General features: G+C 42.4%; 1 protein-coding gene across 1 annotated transcript in view; it reads left to right on the top strand.

Moving 5' to 3' along the window:
- The window catches only part of MCF2L2 (MCF.2 cell line derived transforming sequence-like 2), a 164847-nt gene extending 150421 nt beyond the window's left edge, over nucleotides 1-14426 (top strand). The window contains exons 27-34 of the mRNA XM_009321723.1: nucleotides 372-467; nucleotides 4999-5088; nucleotides 7257-7328; nucleotides 9097-9183; nucleotides 11242-11360; nucleotides 11931-12043; nucleotides 13055-13158; nucleotides 14326-14426. Coding sequence (XP_009319998.1) covers nucleotides 372-467; nucleotides 4999-5088; nucleotides 7257-7328; nucleotides 9097-9183; nucleotides 11242-11360; nucleotides 11931-12043; nucleotides 13055-13158; nucleotides 14326-14426 — 782 coding nt within the window. The remainder of the gene's footprint in view (nucleotides 1-371; nucleotides 468-4998; nucleotides 5089-7256; nucleotides 7329-9096; nucleotides 9184-11241; nucleotides 11361-11930; nucleotides 12044-13054; nucleotides 13159-14325) is intronic.
- Nucleotides 14427-19301: the final 4875 nt, after the last annotated feature.

Raw genomic sequence — 19301 nt, 5'->3', positions numbered from 1 at the left:
ACAATGATGTATTTTCATAGTAAAAGGCACTAGACCCTTTTAAATGAGCTTGCTGCTAAACTGTATTTTCCTTTGACGAGAGCTACATCCCTTCACCTGTTTTTCTTTGTTTTTGTTTTGTTGTTGTTTTTCTCCATTAAAACTCAGTGAGCCAAACTCAACCCAGGGGCTCTGTTTGGCTCAGCTGGTTTAATCACCCTGACCTCACGTCACCTTTCTAATTGATTACCTCTTGCTCAGGCTTGAACTGAATCAAAAATTATTTCTTTATTTATTTTTTGTTGTCATCCAGTGCTAACCTTTCCTTTCCCATAAGCTGAACAGCTGACCCTTCCTTCCTTATTTCTCTTCCCTCTCCCTCTCTCTCCTAGTTGATGCTTCCACCAGCCTTAACCTTGAGCGCACAGCGCTTGCTAGAAAGCGATTCACATTGCAAGGTCTTTCCAACCGCAGAGCTCCACCCAAAGGTAAAATCAACCCATGCAGCATTTGGTCTCTGGCCATCTGTCTCCTGCACTCCCACAATGTTCTCTCCATCCCATAGTGCCATCCATCACTATTTCCTAAAGTGCTGCCGCACCTCACCAAAATGCTCCTGTCTGATACACACATATGGCTCCCCTTCTCAAAGATGCTGTTACCAAAAATTGCTCCCACGGCAGTGTTGGCAAGGCAACCTTTGAGTTGACTGGTTGGATCTTTTACTGGTGCACGGTGCAAATAGCGTTTATTTCCAATTTCTCTCAAGGGCCAAAGCGTGAACATGTTTTGAACCATCAACTTAACTTCTTTCAGCAGTTTACTGTCTTGAAGGGAAGAGTGTCATTGTGTTGTCCTACACAAGGTTTTTATGTGTCAAATTGTTCATTGGTTGGACCTCTTTGTTTTTTCAAATGTTGCTCAGCCATGGCCTAGTGGTAACACTGAGGAACCGGAATTCAGAAGATCTGGGGTTTATTGCCATTTCTACTTAATTATGTTATATGACACTGTAAAATGGTGTGTTCTGAGCCTTTGTGCATAAATGTTTAGAAGACACTTAATATCCATGAGTAGAGAGCATTGCATGTTCCTGTGATGGCTGTACAAGGAAGAGACTTTAGAGGAAAGAAAGAAATGTGAATAGAAATTAAATTGAATGACTACTTGCAATTACTTTCTGAGAAGATAATGTAATTACTTTTTTAATTATTATTATATGACTTTTCTCCTGTTCTGATAAATTATATTTCTTCTGTGAGACAAAGGGTTAGTGTGCAGTGATGGAGAGGGTGAACATCAAAGAAGGAAGAAGCAAGTTGAAAGAATAAAAATTACAATGTTATGAAGTAGATGAGAATACACCAAGAGCCAGAGCAGCCATAAGATTCTGGCTGCAAGGTTAAGGCTGCACTTGGTAGCCAGATCTAAGATGGACAAACCAGTTCAATGTTCTGAATACAATAAAGGGAGTGGTTTTCAGATCCTGTGACTTGGGGAAATAAATTCCAAAATACAGATTTCAGAAATGCAGTAATGCGGGTGAGTTTGGATCTGCAGTTTTGGTTTGGGCCTCTTTTGCTCTTTTATCTGAATTTTTTTTGTCATGTGAAATGTCTTGCATTTTATGCAGTCATTCCGTGTTCCAGACAGCAAAGCACAGTTCAGAAGAGTTCATACCCCCTAAGCCGTAGGCAGTCTCAGCTCAAAGACTTGCTGGGTCTGGTTCCTTCAGATTCCTGTGAAGCCCCTCCATTATGCAGTGTCCCGTTTCACTTTCTTGCGCTGTTCAGTTGCTAATCTGGTCCTGGCCTAGAGGAAACCAGTTGGCAAATAGTCTGGATGATTTGCAGAGTGTGGTCATTTCTGTAGGCAGTGATGATGCAAAGCTCTGTTAGCACTATACAGACCGGCTGTTAAGGCAGATGGGAAGCTGTGAGAAGGTAACAGGGAAGTTACTGCAGTAAGAACTTGTCCTGCTCTTGACCCCTTTGTCTAAGGATTTGTTACTGGCCGTGGCAGGAGGTGGTGTACTGAGCTGAGCATACTTTGGTTCAGACCCACTGTGTCTGTTCATGTCCATAACACATAAAAGGGAAGGTTTAAACAATAAAATAACAAGACAACTAGGGGGAAAACAAGATAACCTGATAGATATCAACTGGCAGTGGAGCATGGATTCTCAAAGCATTGCTGAACTGTGTGCCCAGGCTGGATATGACGGGGTAGAAAACGTTGTACGTAAGCACCTTGGTGTTTTGGCCAAAGAAATGCCAATGTCTGGAGGAGAAACTTTACCATCCTGCACACCATCAGTGCAGAGACCCCAGGGCAGCCATACCAGAACCGATACCAAAGTGTGTGAAAGCCCACACTCATAGCACTCTGCATCTCCCCGCCTTGGGTAGGCGTTAGCTGTCCTGGTTTGCAGAGCCAAGCTTATATTCCTTGGAGTTGGCACAGGGTCTCTAAAAGCTGCATGATGTGGTGTAAATGTAGCCCAACACCATAGTTATAAAGTGAAATTTTCTTGGTATTTTAATAAGGGCAGTTACAGCAGTCTAAATGTGGAGTCATTCCATTGTAATTATCACTGAGAGCAGAGTTTAACCTCGCCTTTTTCTTCAGCTTTTTTAGGAGGTGGGAATAAGGATCTACTTGAATATATGTGCTTTTATGAGTAAATTGATAAGGAAGTGCATTGGCAGATACAGAATTTACAGTCTTTTTACAGTAGCCAATCTACAGTTAAAATTGCACTGAGATTTTAAGGAGCTAATATGGTTTCCTGATGTTTTGGCATAATAAAACATTATAGGAATTGCAGTTCAACCAGTCACGCTAATTTCTGCTCCACTGGAAACATACAGTGAATGTGACATTTACTAGGCAGAAATATGGAAAAAACTAAAAGTAAAGAGAAACGTTGTGTGACTGAACATTAAAATAAGGAAACATGAAGATGAGGAATGGGAAAGAGAATTTTAAGATCCCTGGCAGGGAAATCTTCACGGTAGTATAGTTCTGCACAGGTTATTTAAACCTGAAATATAAAATCACCTGAAACTTATTTTACTCCAGTGCTGTATGCCAGTTCACCATGGGGGAAAAAAATAAAGAGAGAGAAAAGAAGATAGACATGATAACAGAAAGGAAAGAATTGGAATAGAAAAGTCCCTTGAATCACAGGCACCATTTGGGAACATCTGGGCTAAGATTCAGCAAAGCATATAAGCATGTGCTACAAAGAGTTTTTTGTGTTTTGTGGTTTAACCCCAGTCGGCAACTAAGCCCCACACAGCCGCTCGCTCACCCTCCCCCCTGGCGGGGAGGGGGGGGGAGTAAGAAAACTCATGGGTTGAGATAAAGACAGTTTAATACTTGAAATAATAGAATAATGATGATGATGATAGCATTATCATCAGAGAGATGCATCAGAGAGAGAAAAGCAAAAACCCAGGGAAAGAAAAAAAAATTATGCAATCGTTCACCACCCACCAACCGACACCCAGTCAGTCCTTGAGCAGCGATCACTGCCCCCCAGCCAACTCCCCCCAGCTTCTATACTGAGCATGACGTCCTATGGTATGGAATGTCCCTTTGGCCAGTTTGGGTCAGCTGTCCTGGCTGTGCCCCCTCCCAGCTTCTTCTGCACCTCCTCGCTGGAAGAGTATGGGAAGCTGAAAAGTCCTTGACTTACTGTAAACACTGCTTAGCAACAACTAAAACATCGGTGTGTTATCACATTATTCTCACGCTAAATCCAAAACACAGCACTGTACCAGCTACTAGGAAGAAAATTAACTCCATCCCAGCCAAAACCAGGACAGTGTGAAATAACTCTTCACCTATCCCAGGAAACTTTCCAGTGAAAATTGAAACAACTATTTAATTTTTACATAAATATTTCTTTGATATCTTTGAAAATCACAAATAGTTTTTGACAAATGTCAAAAACCTTCAACAGAATATTTAAAGCCATTTCTAATACGATTTTCAACAGAGGTTGTGTCCTGGTAAAGTGTTCAAGTATCTTACCTGAAACTGAGATATGAAGCATATGAACAGCTTTACTCATGTCTCAATGGAAATACTCACTTGAGTAATGCAGCACATGTGCTTAGAGTGTTTTCGGCAGCAGAGACTAAAAAGTTAATCCTGAAATATTTGTAAGCAAGCAACATTTCCTCCCAAGTGGTGCTGCTGTAGTTGGTAGGTGCAAGAAGTGTACTGATGTGCTTGTACATATGTAGGCACAATCTCTTAAGCGCTGCATAATGACCTTGATGTGTTTTGAAACAATCATTTGCTCTCTGAAGCTAGCATACAGTTAGTCCATTTATACCTCTGATCTGTTTATGAAATATTTTGAGTCAAAAATGCTACTCACATCATACAGTGAAATCTGAGGAAGTTGTGTCTTCATTCCTGAGCAGACTTTGAGAAAAGGCAGGATCCTAATCTGACTCTGTTTGCCTAAAAAACCTCTGTTGTCTTCACTTTCTCCAAGCTGATTTGTACCAGTAAAGATGGAGGCTCAGAGAACGTTTTCAGGCATCACACAGTTAACTTCTAAAAATGACAGTTGTGAACTCCAAGCCATTCATGTTTGTTTTTCAGTGTATTTCAGGTCAGTCATCACAGAACAAGCAGTTCAGTGTCTAAAATAATCCAAACCTCATCTGTAGACGCACACACCATTCTAACCATCATGCTCATCTCTCTGTGTTTTGTAGCTGTACTTAGGCTAGTTGGCTGCTGCTAAAATATTAATTGGCATAAGTCTCGCTTCTGAAGTATTAAAATTGGTGCAATTGGAATTGCTTTGAAAAAATGTGTTCATATAAACTCTTTTCTTTCCCATTCGCTTTGTTGAGGGTATTTTTCCTGGCTGTTTTAGAGGAGCAACCTACCTTTTATTTACCCTTTTCCAGCTGCTGCTTTGCTTTGGACATCTTTTACCCTCAGTGCTTATTAACCTCTAATCCTGCCCTGCATTGCATCTGTCTATTCTCCCAGATCCAGAATCTAAGGAAAGAGAAGTTACCCGTCGCTTTTCCCTAGCCTCCTCCATCAGCACCACAGTTAATGCTTCTGCTGTGACCAAAGGTACCGTCATGCTGCTTGCTTAGCTACCCTTCTCCCTTTTGCTGTTCACAGAGTGAGTACATCAGACTCAGTTTTTATAAATGCAGGAGGTTCCAGTAGAAGAAGAGTCAGGACCAGTGTAACACCTGCAGGGAGGCAGGCCAAGACATTTTGAATGTATATCAAGGTGTCCTGGCAGCATATATAATGACTCTTCTGAATTTCTCCATAATAGGCTTCAAAGAGTGGTGCTGGTTTCCATGGAAACTGGGTTAATTTTTGGCTGATGTGGGGTTAGGTTTCCAATTTCTCCCTGGTTTGGATTAACTGAAATTCAGTAGAAATTATTTCTCCATTTCCTTAAAGCTGTTTAGGATTTTTGCTTTCAAGAAGGAGAGAATCTCCTCATTGTGTAGCAGACATCAGACAGCAAGAAAGCCTGAAATCAAGCTAAAAATGGAGTAGCAATAGATACCAGTTTTAAGAATATTTAGCATAATCACAGTTTTGATTAGAAATTATGATTGCAAGGAAATTTTCAGATGTGTAAGGGAGCTAGGTGCCCAGAATGCACTGAATCTATGCAGTTTGTGTGGGAACTTATGAAACTTTTATTTTTGAGCTGTAATTATTTTGAGAAAAGGCACTTTTACAAAATTTACTTTAAGTTATTGCACTAGTGCCTACACTTAAACTCAAAAGCAACCCATGCGTTTGGGCAAGCTGGTTGTGTTGAAAATCAGTAGGATTGTAGGCACCTATGCCTACACGTTAGAGTTACTTTTGAAAACAGAACATATGGTCTTACCTCGAATTCTGAATATATTGTCTTTTGGCAGTTCCTGGAATGAAGTGGAGGAACTGATTTGCAAGTTTAAGATTTGTGGGGCAATTCACAAACCAAAATAGAAAGAAAAATGGCTGAATTAATTTGTATAAAAACCTTTGCTATATATTTGTCAGGAAGAAGGTTGCACAGTACTTGATGTAGTGCGTTCTAAATAGTTGTGAAGGATATGAACCGTATCCTTGACTGTGCAATGAAGCAGCAGGTATCTGAAATGACCTACTTCCAGGGTGTCATGAAATGGGAGTGCAGTGGGGTTTATTGGCAGAGGAAGGATGTGATATTACCGCTACCTACAATGTTTCTTTGCCAACCTCTTTAGACCATAACACTACAACATCACTACATGGAAATGATGGGCATAGCACAGGAGAAGAGGTTCTTATACCTTTCTGTCCTTGGCAACAGCTTCAGAAATACATGATCACTTACTAGGTTACGGGAAGACTGAATTGTTTCCTAATGCTGATTTCCTAAGCTGGGGAACAGAAAGAAGCACATGTATAGAAGGAGAATGGGCAACCAAGGATTGCTCTTTAGTGTGGTTTATCGAAGAGAACATGTATGAATTACAATGAAATTCAAAATTTGTTACAGTTTCATATAAAAAAATCCTGTCCTGGGATCCTGTCCACCACAAGACCATTGGCAATGTTTTGGAATGCTGAGAAAACTACTTTTGTAATGATTTTAAAAGCTAGAAAACAAAATCAGTGCTTTTCAATTAAGTGTTGCATTTACAGCATCTGCTTTAAGAAAATATTTCAGATGACAAAAGAACTGAAGCCTGAGTCTTGTCTCAGCATTAGCCAAATGCAGATCTAGCCAGGGTGTTTGGATCATCTCATTCAAGGCTACTACATACTGCTGTGTACTGATCCTCACTGCTAACAGTTCAGCTCTGCCACGTCACCGGTCCTCCACGTGTGGAGTCAGGACACAGGAGAAGCACTGTACATGGACCTGTGACGGATGCCCTCCACTTCTGTGGGGCAGAAGTGTTGGCTTTTGTGGGCTCTTCCCTGCCAGCCTTATGGGTAGAAAGCTGAGATTGTGAGTCTACCTGCATTAGTGCCATCTCCTGCACAAGCACGAGAGAAACCATCCGTGAAACCTGATTGGAAGCAGATACATTTACTATGTCTTAAGGTCTTTTGCAAAAAGGCACCTGTTTCCTATCCACATCACAGAAGTGTTTATCTTCACCACTTATAATTTAGGGGTTGGTCATTTTTCTGGGTGAAACAGAAAGTATTAGGCAGGTAGTGTTTCCAGGTAATGGGAAAGCAAGTTTCTCCTTTAACAATATTTACAGCCTTGTGACTCTGCAAACTTCACACAGGTCCCCTTGTTCCTGCAGTTAAAGTCAAGAGACATGAAATAAAGAGTGACCCAACTCCCCTGGGGTTTGAAGGTATGAGCATTTCCATCCTGCATGAAAATCTGTTTGGCAATCTTTTGATATTATTAACTGAATTCACATCTCATCACTGCTGGCAGACGACACTGGAGTCCATTAGGGGTTTGGTGTCAGTTTATCTGTTTAACTCTGATAAACACAGCTTGTCACCCCCTTGCCTGTCCCCTGCACTCATGTTATATTTACCAACTTTCACCTAGGGGTGGGCCTAAATTAAAACCCCAATTCTCTGCCAGTTTTGGGAAATAATACTCTAGACTGTGATCTGAATCTGGATTTTCTGCCTGGCTTCTACCTCACTCAGTAGAGTGCAGCAGCAGGGAGCCAAGGGGCTACTTTTCACCTTCACCCGCAGTCTGGCCGCTTGCATCCCTCTTCCCTTGTTAGTGTCTGTACCTAATAAGAGGAGCAGGAGCCATGTGCATGAAGACTACAGAAGAGGCTAGGCTGTGCATTAATATCCATTTAAGGTGCAGTGTTTCATTTCAGCCAAGCAGAATTTCCACCTATTTGTTGCAGCAGATTCATCAATTACTGTTTAATAAACAATGCCAAAGAATTAAACTGGGAAGTTATTCCCCAGCCACTGGAAGATCACCAGCTTCCATTGTCAGCTTTTCCCTTTACAAGAGGATTTGCCAGAGCATGTTGCCTTGTGGGGCACAAGCAGTTGGGTACCCTTGTTGCAGGACAGGGAGGAGAGAGATGTAAGCTGAGGAATCTTTTCTTAGGATTGTGTTGCTCTATAGAAAACCTTGGTAGAAAGGGCAAGTGGCCAGGTCAGTGATGGAATTGGTGACATATCTGAGCTATCTCCTGTGTGGCTCCCAGCAGAAGAGCACACTGGAACACAGAGGTTGGAAGAAACAGTTCAGAGGCAGCAGAGGAAATAGTGGTTTTGCTGTTTGCAGAATATTTCCTCTTGCCAGTGACCCCTGGCACTAAGTTTGGAATCATCCTGGTACCCAGCATCAGTTTCCCAAACTGTGGTGTTTCTACCTCACTTTCCTCAATGACAGATACTTCTGAGCTCAGCAAATGATGTGGCTGCAGAGGCAGGGGGTATTTCAAGGTGCAAGTACTATCCATAGGATAGAGCTGAGTTGATCCTCACTAGTTAAAAACATGGTCCTACTGCACAACGTTCCTCACCAGACTGAGTTTCTTTAAGTAGGAAACAATGAACATCATTGTCATCCCTTTACCAGAAGATACTGCTGCTATTGCCAGAGCTCTGACAGAGTTAACGCAAAGGATTTGATTTACTTAGATGAAAACGTCCCCCACAAAATTGCATTGCATTTATCAAGAGTGAGATCATTCATTTCTGGCGGGGAAGAAGACCCTCCCTGGTCCCCTTTCATTGCTGTATGGATGGGCATCAAAATCATATACCCTCACCTACAGAATGATTTGAAATGCTGCAAGGAAAACATGTTAAAAATGTGTAAGGAAGCTGTAGTGAAATAGAACACTGCACTGTTCACCCAGCAATCATTTTCCTTAATTAACATCAATATTTCTGTTTGATTCATTTGGCTGTTCTCTGTCCTTCTCAGACTTACAGTTTTTCTGTGGAATGCTGCTGTCTTTTCACTCATTTGTGCTGGTCATGTGTCTCCCTTTTTATAACTGTTGGACCCCAGTCCACCTGTTTGTTAAAGAGACTGCCAGTTACAGAGGTGATACAGGAATTCACTTTGTACTGGTTGTCTGGTCGCTGTTTCACTTTGAAGACACAAAATTGTACTTCCTGTCACAGATGCTTTTGAGAACACCATATTGGCCCAGACTAAATGTAATACCAGTTCCACCACGAGACCTGTACCTAGATCTGCTTCACAGACAGGTAAACAAAAGTAAAACATTTATCATCTCAATTTGAGGGTGTAATATAAATTTATGATAATATTTACTCTCTTTAACTTAAAGAGATTTTTCTCTTTTAATGAATATTATTTGCAGTGAAAGCAATAAAAGAACAAGCTTGGATCACTAGCAGGTATAGAAACAATGTCGCAGATTCTGGTTTTCTGTAGGTCAGGCACAGCTGAAAACAATTCTTTTAATTGATGTCAGAGAGCACAGAATTTGATCTGTGTTAATTTATAGCTTGAATTAAGCACATAAAACTTAGGCTATTTCTTAGTCTCTGAAATTAGAATAGCAATTTGTATGGAAGAGGAGGGCTGATGCATGTATTTGTAAGGAATCCTTGCTGTTTAGGCTTCTGCCTTGGATGCTTTCCACAAATGACAGTGACAAAAGGTCACTGAAGCTTTGTCTAAGTGGGAAGGGGGATATCTTTTTCTTTTGGTGTTTGTAGCCCAGCCTGTGAACTTGAACTAAAATTGCTATAGCAGTTTAAAGCCCATTAGCATCAATGTATTCTTGTACATTTAGAGAGTTGCTAGTATTTTGCTGGTGTGATTCAACTGATACAGAATATGGGGTCCAGTTCTATATGCTGCATGGTCTGTAACTGTAATTGAAATTGTCTCTTTGGTCTCGAAACTCCATTGGTATAGACCTTGGCAGGGACACTCACAACCCAGCACATGAATGCCACTTCAGAGGGTAGTTTACACCTTGAAAAGTACGGATGACCTAACCATACCTGTAGGGTTATAACTGGGGATGCTGCTCTGGTGGAAGAAGGTCACTGTCTCTCTTGTGACTGAATTGCAGTGGTCGGGGCAGTTACAGCCCCTATGTAACGGGAGGGAGGAGAAGGTGCTGCAGAGCTGCATGACCACATGTTGCACCAACCAGTGCCTGTAGCAGGGAGGACGTGCATGGGGACAGATTAAATAAATCGATTAATAAACCTATTTCTCCCAGATCAGATCGCTTTTCTGTTTACTGCCTGAGCTGCCTGGCTTGGGTTTTGTATTCTCTCAGGCCAGGTTTTGCTGTGGGTTGTGAGTGCTGGGTTACGAATAATCCCACTGCATGAGCATCTGTCTCCGTGCAAGGTCTGTTTCCTCCTAGCTTGACTGTAGTCATCCCTGTCAGAAAAGGGGCAGGCATCAAGTGTGAAGGAAAGTGTGGCTCATGATTGCCATCTGTACAGAAGAGGCTGAGTTACTTTTCCATCATGGGAGCCTCAGGCAGGCAGGTCTTCTAAGGCTCAGCCTGAATTTCCCTCAGGACACATCCTCTGGGCATGCCTCTGTAGGTAAAGAGACTGGCTGTTGTGCTTGGGCTGGAAATCTCTCATTACGTCCCTTCCACTGGGCTGGGGTGGTTTTGGGTGCAAATCATGCAATAAGACTGCTATCAGCAGAAATATTAATGAGATCATCTCTACCTAGCACCAAGGTCTGGTTGTCTTTGTGCCTTCTTGTTTACTCTGTCCCTTCCCTGCACTTCCAGCCTGCTCCAGGGTATAGTCTTGTAAGTTGCTCAGGTGGTAATATCACCTTGGGGTGAGATGGAGATAAGAAGTCAACCAAAATTCAGTGGCTTCGGACTTCAATTTATAGATAAATATGTGGAGGTAAGCTGGAAACTGAATGAGCATGGCTTTCTGAAAATCACGTCAGCAAAAGTTATCTTTTGCTACAGCACTCGCTCTGCAGAAATATTCCTGGTCCTTGCTTTTTGTACCTCCTGAACTGAAGAGGTTTAGCAATGCTAAACACTCAAGGTATTGGTGGGCATGCACTGTGGCCACACAACCTGCCCTCCCACAAATGACAGCAAGTGGTACAGGTTTTTAGAGACAGAATAATGGCTGCAATGTAATTTTTATGGCAAAATCAGGGAACAAGCTGTAAAATGGTACAAGCAATTCAGTAAGTGGAATAGTGGGAAGTGAACCTGTGACATTTATTTTTAAAAGACTGAGCCTGAAAGAGGCTAATGACTGTTAGCTAACTTTTTTTGTTTTATGTCCTTTGAAAAGGTTGGCCCAGCAGGCAAATGCCATCTCTAGACACATTTGAAGATTTTGAAGCCATCCCCTCCAGCACAGATGAACTCTCCAACTCTTCTGACTTGGAGGAAGAGACCAACCCTAACAATGTAATTCCTTTTTCAAATTATGCTGCCCTTTCCCAGTACAACCTCCTCTCCTCTAAAGATCACTATTTAACCTGCAAAGTTTGGTCTCATACCAGCCTTAAATTCATGGATGTGTGGGAATACAGAAGGTGGGAATTTGATCTGGGGTGTTGGGAGATTATTCAAAGACTATTTTGTTGATCAGGATCAGGACCGTAAAAAGTCACCCTTACTTGTAAGCTGTAGCTTTACCTGTTACAAAAGTGAGGGAAAACTCTGAGCCTTTAAAAAAGTAATTTTAGACTTTTCCAGATAACTTAACCTGGTGTCACAAACCCAATTTCTGTATCAGAATAATGGCTGGCCGGTTAATTCTAAAGCCTGAATGCACAGCACAGTTCTGTCCGAAGTTTGAATAATATTTAACCTGGGCATGATAAAAGGAATAAAAAGTGACACAATTCCCTGCAGAAGAAATCTCTGCCAGCTTGAAATGCCTAATTCAGTATTTAACTAAACTCACTCTCTCTTGCACAGTGTTCTTGCATCCATAGTGACTGTATTTGTGGTGCATTGTTTCATTCATTTTAGGGGACCAATCTTTTTCGGGTAGAAGGCAGTTTTGACAGCTGTTTTCCGGATTCTCTTACACTCGAGGATGGAGATTTAGTGCAGTTTGTGCAGGAAGGAGAGAACGGTCAATGGTAAGTAGAGCAGAGAGACAGAATTTGACAGGTAGAACAGCCAGAACCTCCTGGAAAAGATGGAAAATATTCAGAAGAATGTCAAAGCCTCTTCAAAATCAATCCAAATCCACTCACCCCATTGACCACAATGTGAAAGAGGCAGTGGGAGGCATGAACACACAAGCAGCTTTGGTTAATTCCACCTGGTTGGCTTTCATCCTAAATGCTTGTGACATGAGGCTTAAGAGGACAGAGGTTTGCATAAAGGAAAGGGAGGGGAATATTTGGGCTTTTGACACCTTCTAGCCAGAAGGACAACTGTCAAAGGCAGCACCCTCCCATAGGATACATCAATAAAATCCCCATGCCTTCCACTGAGCTGCAGCAGTGAACCAGAGAGCATTTTTAGCCCCAAAGGCTTAGATATAAGACGTGATTGACAAAGTGGGATGAATCTGGCCCCCTTGAGCTCGCTTACGTTTCGGTGTATTTATTCTCTCTTGCTGACAAGTAAGTGTTAGGAACAGACCTGGCCGGATATGTGAATTCTCCTTCCATGGGTAATTTGGAGGGAGAAGATCTGATCTCCTTGAAGTGCCCGTGCAGTCAGACCCTTCACTCAGAACTGTCATGCAGCTGAGACGGGAGCAAGTCCCATAGGGTGAAGCAGGTGGGAAGTGAACTAAACCCATCCACCCTGGATGGTATTTACAGCAAGGGGGATGGACAATATGAAAGATTCATTTTCTTCAGCTCTGAATTTGGCCCAGGGTCTCAAACGCAGGCCAAGGCCACTGCTTCCTTGTCACACAGTCTGCTTGCAAGTGAGCTTGATCTGGGATACTGCGTCACCATCTGAGACTGCTGAAACTTAGTCACCGGCTACGTGGGAGGTCCTGGGTAGGACTTCCCTGGGTCCTCTGCCTTCTTCCTTAGTTTAGGAAATAGCTGCCCAACATGCACCTCTAAGAAACCCAACCCAGGGAAAGGGAATGTAGGGAAATTCACTGCCTGTTCTCTGAATTTCAGGTTAGTGAAGAAACTGGTCTCCGAGAAAAGCGACTGGGTTCCTTCCAGTATATTGCAGCCAGCAGAGGGGGACAGTAACAACATAATTAAGAACAGCAATGCAGGTAATAGAGAAAATGTGTTACTGGCATTTTTTTTTTCATACTGAAAAAGGATGTGATAAGAAAGGATGTAATAAACAGTGCACTTTCTGTATTAAAGTACTTGGCCTGAGTGTATGCCTGTGCTGCAGTCTCTGGTGACGTAGCTGAGCTAGCCTGAAATTTGGTGCCGTGGGTGTCAGAGCTAGTTAGGCACAGCAGCTTACCTTGGCACGGTTTAATTGTTTTCCCCTTCCTGGGCAGAACTTGAATCTCACACCAAACTCCTGTGGCTACCAGTACCCAGGCTGGCTACTTTACAGCTAGCCCAAGTGTGTCACATGGAAGGGTGCGTCGTAACTGCAGGATAGCTTTCATCCTGACACGGGTAGCGTTTGGATTTAGATTAGCATCAGGGCTGTGGTTCTGGTCTAGGTTTGAAAACATTAAAATCTCATGAACCATTATTGCTTTCATCATATTTCACTGCTGGCTCCAAAGACTGGAGGAAGGGCTGCTCTGGTGAGATTTCAGCCAAATCAGCATTAGTCATGCTTTCTTCAGCTTTGGTTCTGACCTAACACCCAAATAGGTTGCATTGGAAAAGCTGAATCTCAGCAACTCTGCAGATCAAAGGTTTACAATTTTAGATTAATTTTTGCCCATCCTTAAATATAATTTACCAAAATGTGTCCTGATTTTCTTCTGGTAACAGAAGAAAGCAAAATCTGGCACAGCCATTCCCTGGGGACCTGCAGTAGAGAGCTACCAGCATTTTATTCTGAGTTACCAGTTTCTTCTGATTTTTTTTTTTTGTCAGTTTGTTAAAGTGGAGAAAAACTTTTTTGAAAGTTAACCAGAATTCTTTGCTGTGGTTTAAAGGGAGTTTGGTAATTACTGCTCATTCACCTCCGCAGCAGGTCAGTTCTGTCTTCACCCTCAGTGCCTAACTACAGCTCTCATTTCTTTGGCATGTCTAATGCTTCAAAAGAAAAATAAAGCCACACACATTACAGTTAGCTTCATGCCAAAAGAGCCTCCCTTGCCTTTAGTAAAGGAATTAGGAGAGCAGTAGAATTGTGATTATTTATTTTTTATTTTATTTCAGGCTTTTAACAATGAACCTCAAGACTGTAGATGGGAAATCCTTTAGATGTATTGTAGTGACAATGCCCATGTCCTCCTTTTCAGACATGTACAACGATTCCTGCAGTACGGCCTCAGTAGAGTCAGACACCAAGGAGAGCGAGGTGGCCAAAAGCTTCCCAGCAGAACAGAGGGCTGGCAGCTGAACAGCAGGACCAGCCTTCCTCAGGACCCCATCCATCTCTGTTTATTTTGGGTGGACACTGGATCAAAGTTGCCTTTCTCACAAGCTCTGAGGTTCATAATTCACTAAAACTTTATCAGCATGAACAGATGAGAACTGCGCTGTCCACCTGGCAAGCTGGGAAAAACAAACTTGAAAGGAGCATTAAACATCCAGAAAGCATCAAAAACCACCTTCAGTATTAGAGGAGAAAAATGCTTCTCGCATTGATTATCACACTGTTTCAGAAGATGTGGCCTAAATTAGGTCGACAGCAGAGCTGGAGAGTTACTATGCACGCACCTTTTGGCAACTTTGCTTGACACCGAGTTACTGCAGAGGGACACATGCATGGTTACGAGTTCTTGCTCTACCATGGGGTCGCCTGGAGGTTTTTCCATTTGCTTGCCTCTGGCTGTGCCTTCCCCGTCCTCCTTAATTCCAGCTGATACATCACAAATGTGCCCTTTTTGCTGATGGTCAACACCAAAAACATCCCATTTTAGGGTGGCTGTGGAAAGGAAACTTCTGACTTAGACCATCAGAGAGGCTTCGTGCAGCAATGACGTGACTACTTTTGCAATGGCACAGTGAATGACCTGCTGCATACAGCATTATGTTGGGATGATGCAGATGGCAACTCCTGGCTATGAGGTGGAGGTGCAGGGCTTAGCAGGGAAGCAAAGACGTGTGACAGCTACTGTGACAAAGAACATTTTGAACTCTTTTTACAATATAAGTCATTGCTCTGCCCCCTCTGCAGTCTGTGGTTGCTGGATCACAATCCTTTGCGTTTGGTGCCGAGAATTCAATTGAATGCCATTTATGTCTTATGTTTGAGTAGACTGCATGCTTTCTTTGTGTGCTGGGCTATGGAGTAGATACATTTCATCCCCCATTTGGAATATACTTAAGCATTGCAAATAAGCAGTGAGCATTAGATGCTCCAACGAGTGGATAAAGTGTTGTTGTTAAATACTTCTTTCCAGGACATTTGATTAAAGGACTGTACCAAATCTCTGCCACATAAGGATGTAATGTATAATATAAAGTGATTACCGATGTTATTATTCCTATACAAGCCATTAGCTCATTCAGAGCAGCTGTTAAGGCATGAAGGCATTTTGGTGGTAATTGGGTCTTCGGTCCCACAAAAGCTGCTAATACTTTAGTAAAGATAAGTATTGACTAAGGGTTGCAAACAGGCAAAGATCAGCCTGGTAGAAATGACCCTAGAAGCTCAAGAGTGAGTGATTGGCTTTCACTATTAGGGATTTTTTGTTTAACCCTGAGACTAGTGGTGCTCTATGTAAATAACAAAGGGGACAAAAGCACTAAAAATGGAGATGAAGCAAAACCAAAACCCACTCTTTAGTAATTGAGCCTCCGAGCAAAATAGTAGGAGTCTGTATCATTTCTGCTATCGTCTTTGTAGGGACCAGAATGTTTTTCTTTGTGTCCCAGTGGCAGCTGGCATTGCAAATATCTTAGTGTGTGAGTCAGGATAGCTGTGAAGCAGGTAGATAGTCCCATTCAAGAAAAACTCCTGGAGTGGGTAGAGGCTTATTCAGATTTTGTTTGCCTATGACAGCTTATTTTTTTTGTTAATTGTGAGTTGCACTGTGGTGGTTAATTCCCATGGTTCTTCTAACCCTCAGTATGTAAACTCTGTGATTTCTGGTGTTTTCCGTTCATAACTAAAGGACCTTCTGTACCTTTTTGGAAGCTAATTTTGTCCTACGGAGATAAGAGCTTGTCTGTTTTGTGCTGGTCATTTACCTTAAAAATGACACGTAGGCTCTCAGGAACCTGAATCCTGTTGTCTACTGCAGTTATGAGCATCTTGAGGGAAGAACTGATTCCTTTCAGTCCCCCAAGGAAATATGCAGTGATGTTTTCTTGTAGTGCAATTATTTTATCCTCTCCCTAAAATGAGTTCATTTTGGTTTCTGTATTACTTTCAGTAATTTTTGCACGGCCTGATAACAGTGCTTCTGTCTACCCCTGCCCTAAGCATAGGAGAGGAAAGGGGTAGGGAGCTTTGATTGCATTTTAATAAATATAGTAGGCTTGTGAGTGCGTGTGTGTGTGAGAGAGAGAGAGAGAGAGAGAGAGAGGGAAGGGTTACCCTGCGTATATGAAACTGCCAAAGCTAGGATTTGTGACATTGCTGACAGATGGAAAGATGCAAACCTGCACTTTGGAGTTTCTCTGGAGGAATCTCATTCTAACGGTGAAATGGCAGTGGGAAGTCTCTGAACTGAAGATGGAAAATCGGGTATTGTCAGTCCATTTCCTACCTCTGCTGTGTGCAGGGTGACAGTGTGCTAGTCCTATATCCCCTGGTGCCTCGATAGCTTCCTGTAAAATGGGAGCTATTGGATTTCCCACATGTCAAATTCTGATGCTAAATTTTAGCAATGTATGCAAAAATCGGGGATCCTCCAGGGGAGAGCAAAGCATTCAGCCCTGTACGTCCCGCTGTGCCCTCCATGAGTGCCAGTGGTGGCATCCTGTGGGGCAGTCTAGAGCTGGAGCAGGGAAGAGGATTGCCGCAGAACTGTCTCCTTTCTCCCAGCTCACCATCTCGTCATGACAACTGCAAAGGTATGGGCTGGATTATAACAATTCTCCTCCCTACTGTGCTTTTGAAAACAATTTTTTTTTTCTTTGAAATCTCATGTTTTATCCCGTTGGACCAAAGTTTGAGTCACTCCTGCACCATGAATGCCCTGAGGATGGCAAGTAACTCACTGCCTTGTGGCTGTGTGCAGCAGTGGCACAGCACTCTGGTCTCAGCGGTCTTTTGGAGCTGGCTGTAACACAGCTATCCTCGGACACTACTGAACCTGAGCAGGGACCCCACAACCATTAGTTGTGTCTTTAACCTTCCTGCAGTGCCGGCGAGCCAAAGGCAGCTGCCTGTTTCTGTCTCCACGTTCCAAACGCAGAGCATACTGCCACCATTGCAGCTGCTGCTGGGGAGTAACCGGGGCCCTTTGCCTGGCTGATGCCTCTGGTGCAAATGGAAGTGAGACAGTGCCACGCTGCTGGGTTTGCTTTTTTAAAGAATGAAGTTCAATGGCAGATCAGGCAGCTGACAAGTCTGAGAGCAGCCAACAAGAAGTAACCTTCTGGCTTTGCTGACGAGACAAAACGGGGTTTGATTAATTTTTTTTTTTAATAGTAGACAGGATAGTCTTTTAATCAGTGTATTTCTGTCAAGCAAGGTGATAATTAAGGGAATGACTCTCCATGTACAGTCTAGAATAAGATTTGGTAAAGTCCAGCAAGACTAATGATTACGTTAAGGTATACTTATTCTGTATGTAGGTCTTTGACACCATCATTTTCAGGTAGATGGACCCAAAAATCATAGTTTCCCAATATGGATTTCATTTCAGTGTTGTTTGGAGATGATATAGTTACCAGAAAGTAATTTAAAAGTAATGGTTGCCACTAAGTTTCAGTTGTAGAAGAGACAAGGTCCAAGGTAAATCTATGCTGTAGCAGCACTCGTGGTTGAGCATTGTGCCCTCGCTGCTTGACCGGCGAGTACGTGCCAGCTGCCTGGCTGTTCCCTCTGGGTCCGGACTAGCGAGACCTGCCCTCCAGGCTGAGGTTTTGACTTAGATCTCCCCCCTCTGCTCTGCTGTCAGCCTCTGTGAAACTTGCAGAAACTTCACATCCTCAAAACTCTGCCCTCTGCTCAGCTGGGTGTAGCTGGGCAACAGACTCCTTCCTTACTGGCGGTAATGACAAACAGATAGACAGGCAGTTGACATGGTATGTAAGTCTTGCTTTTACTAGTAAACCAGGCCAAAATGTAATCAGGCCTGATCCTCTCCTTCTCTCACGTCTAACCCCACTGGGTGGAGAATCAGACCAATGGTCATTGTCTGGATCATAAACGGCTGCGGCCAAACCACATCTGAACACTGGCTTTTCTTGCCAGTGACAACAAAGCTGTGCGTGTCTTATATTCTGGTTGTGTATGTGATGAAAAGCCATTTATTATCCATAATTTTCTTAGACTCTGAGATTTCAAACAGGATTGGGTATGAGAAAGGCCATGCGCTTCCTTTCCAAAAATACTCAAAGCCGGACTTCAAATATATATATATATGATTAGAAATATATAAAAATAATAAGAAAAAAGAGCCAAATTGTGTATTTCTTCTTGCAGCTGGAGCTGAATTAGCTGCTAAGACTTCCTCTCCCCAGCTGAGAATTGGTACAGTTTGTTTTTCTTACGTATTTTCCATGGTGTTGATAATGATGTATTTGTATATTGTGACTGATGAGAGATAATCAGACAGGGAAAGCGCACAGAATTACCTGTCATTTTTTTCCAGTCAAGACAGAATGTATGAATTTATTACAAGAAAAAAGTGTGCAAATGAACTTTCTGTAATTAGGCCATTCTGACCTGTGTAGAACCACACTTTGTTTGAAATTTATAAAAATTATAACTAGTACAAAACATTGTGGTTGATGTCTCTATATGAAGTAACAAGTCAAACGAGCTTTCTTTCTATTCAAAATAAATGAGTATCAGTAAAGGCACATCAGCAGAGCTGAAAAAAATCCACACATCTGTCCAATATAACTTTATTTGTCCAACACACGTGTCACAAAAGGCACAAAGTGGGTTTTTTCCTTTACCCATCTCCCTTAGGCATGTTCCTGAATCCCTTGGACTCGTAGGAGAGTGCAAAGGTTCACACAGACAGTTCAGAGTTGCATATGCTAATGTTGCAGCCATAAGGCAAGGAAGTTGTAGGATAATTTTATTATAGCCACCCCCAAGATATCTGCTTACCTTTGGCTACCAGTGGTTTATTAGGGAGCGCTAGTT

The sequence above is a fragment of the Pygoscelis adeliae genome, unplaced genomic scaffold (assembly GCF_000699105.1).
Source record: "Pygoscelis adeliae isolate BGI_AS28 unplaced genomic scaffold, ASM69910v1 Scaffold223, whole genome shotgun sequence".
Taxonomy (NCBI): Eukaryota; Metazoa; Chordata; class Aves; order Sphenisciformes; family Spheniscidae; genus Pygoscelis; species Pygoscelis adeliae.
The sequence above is the reverse complement of the archived record's forward strand: the minus strand, read 5'-3'. Positions and strand labels throughout refer to the sequence as shown.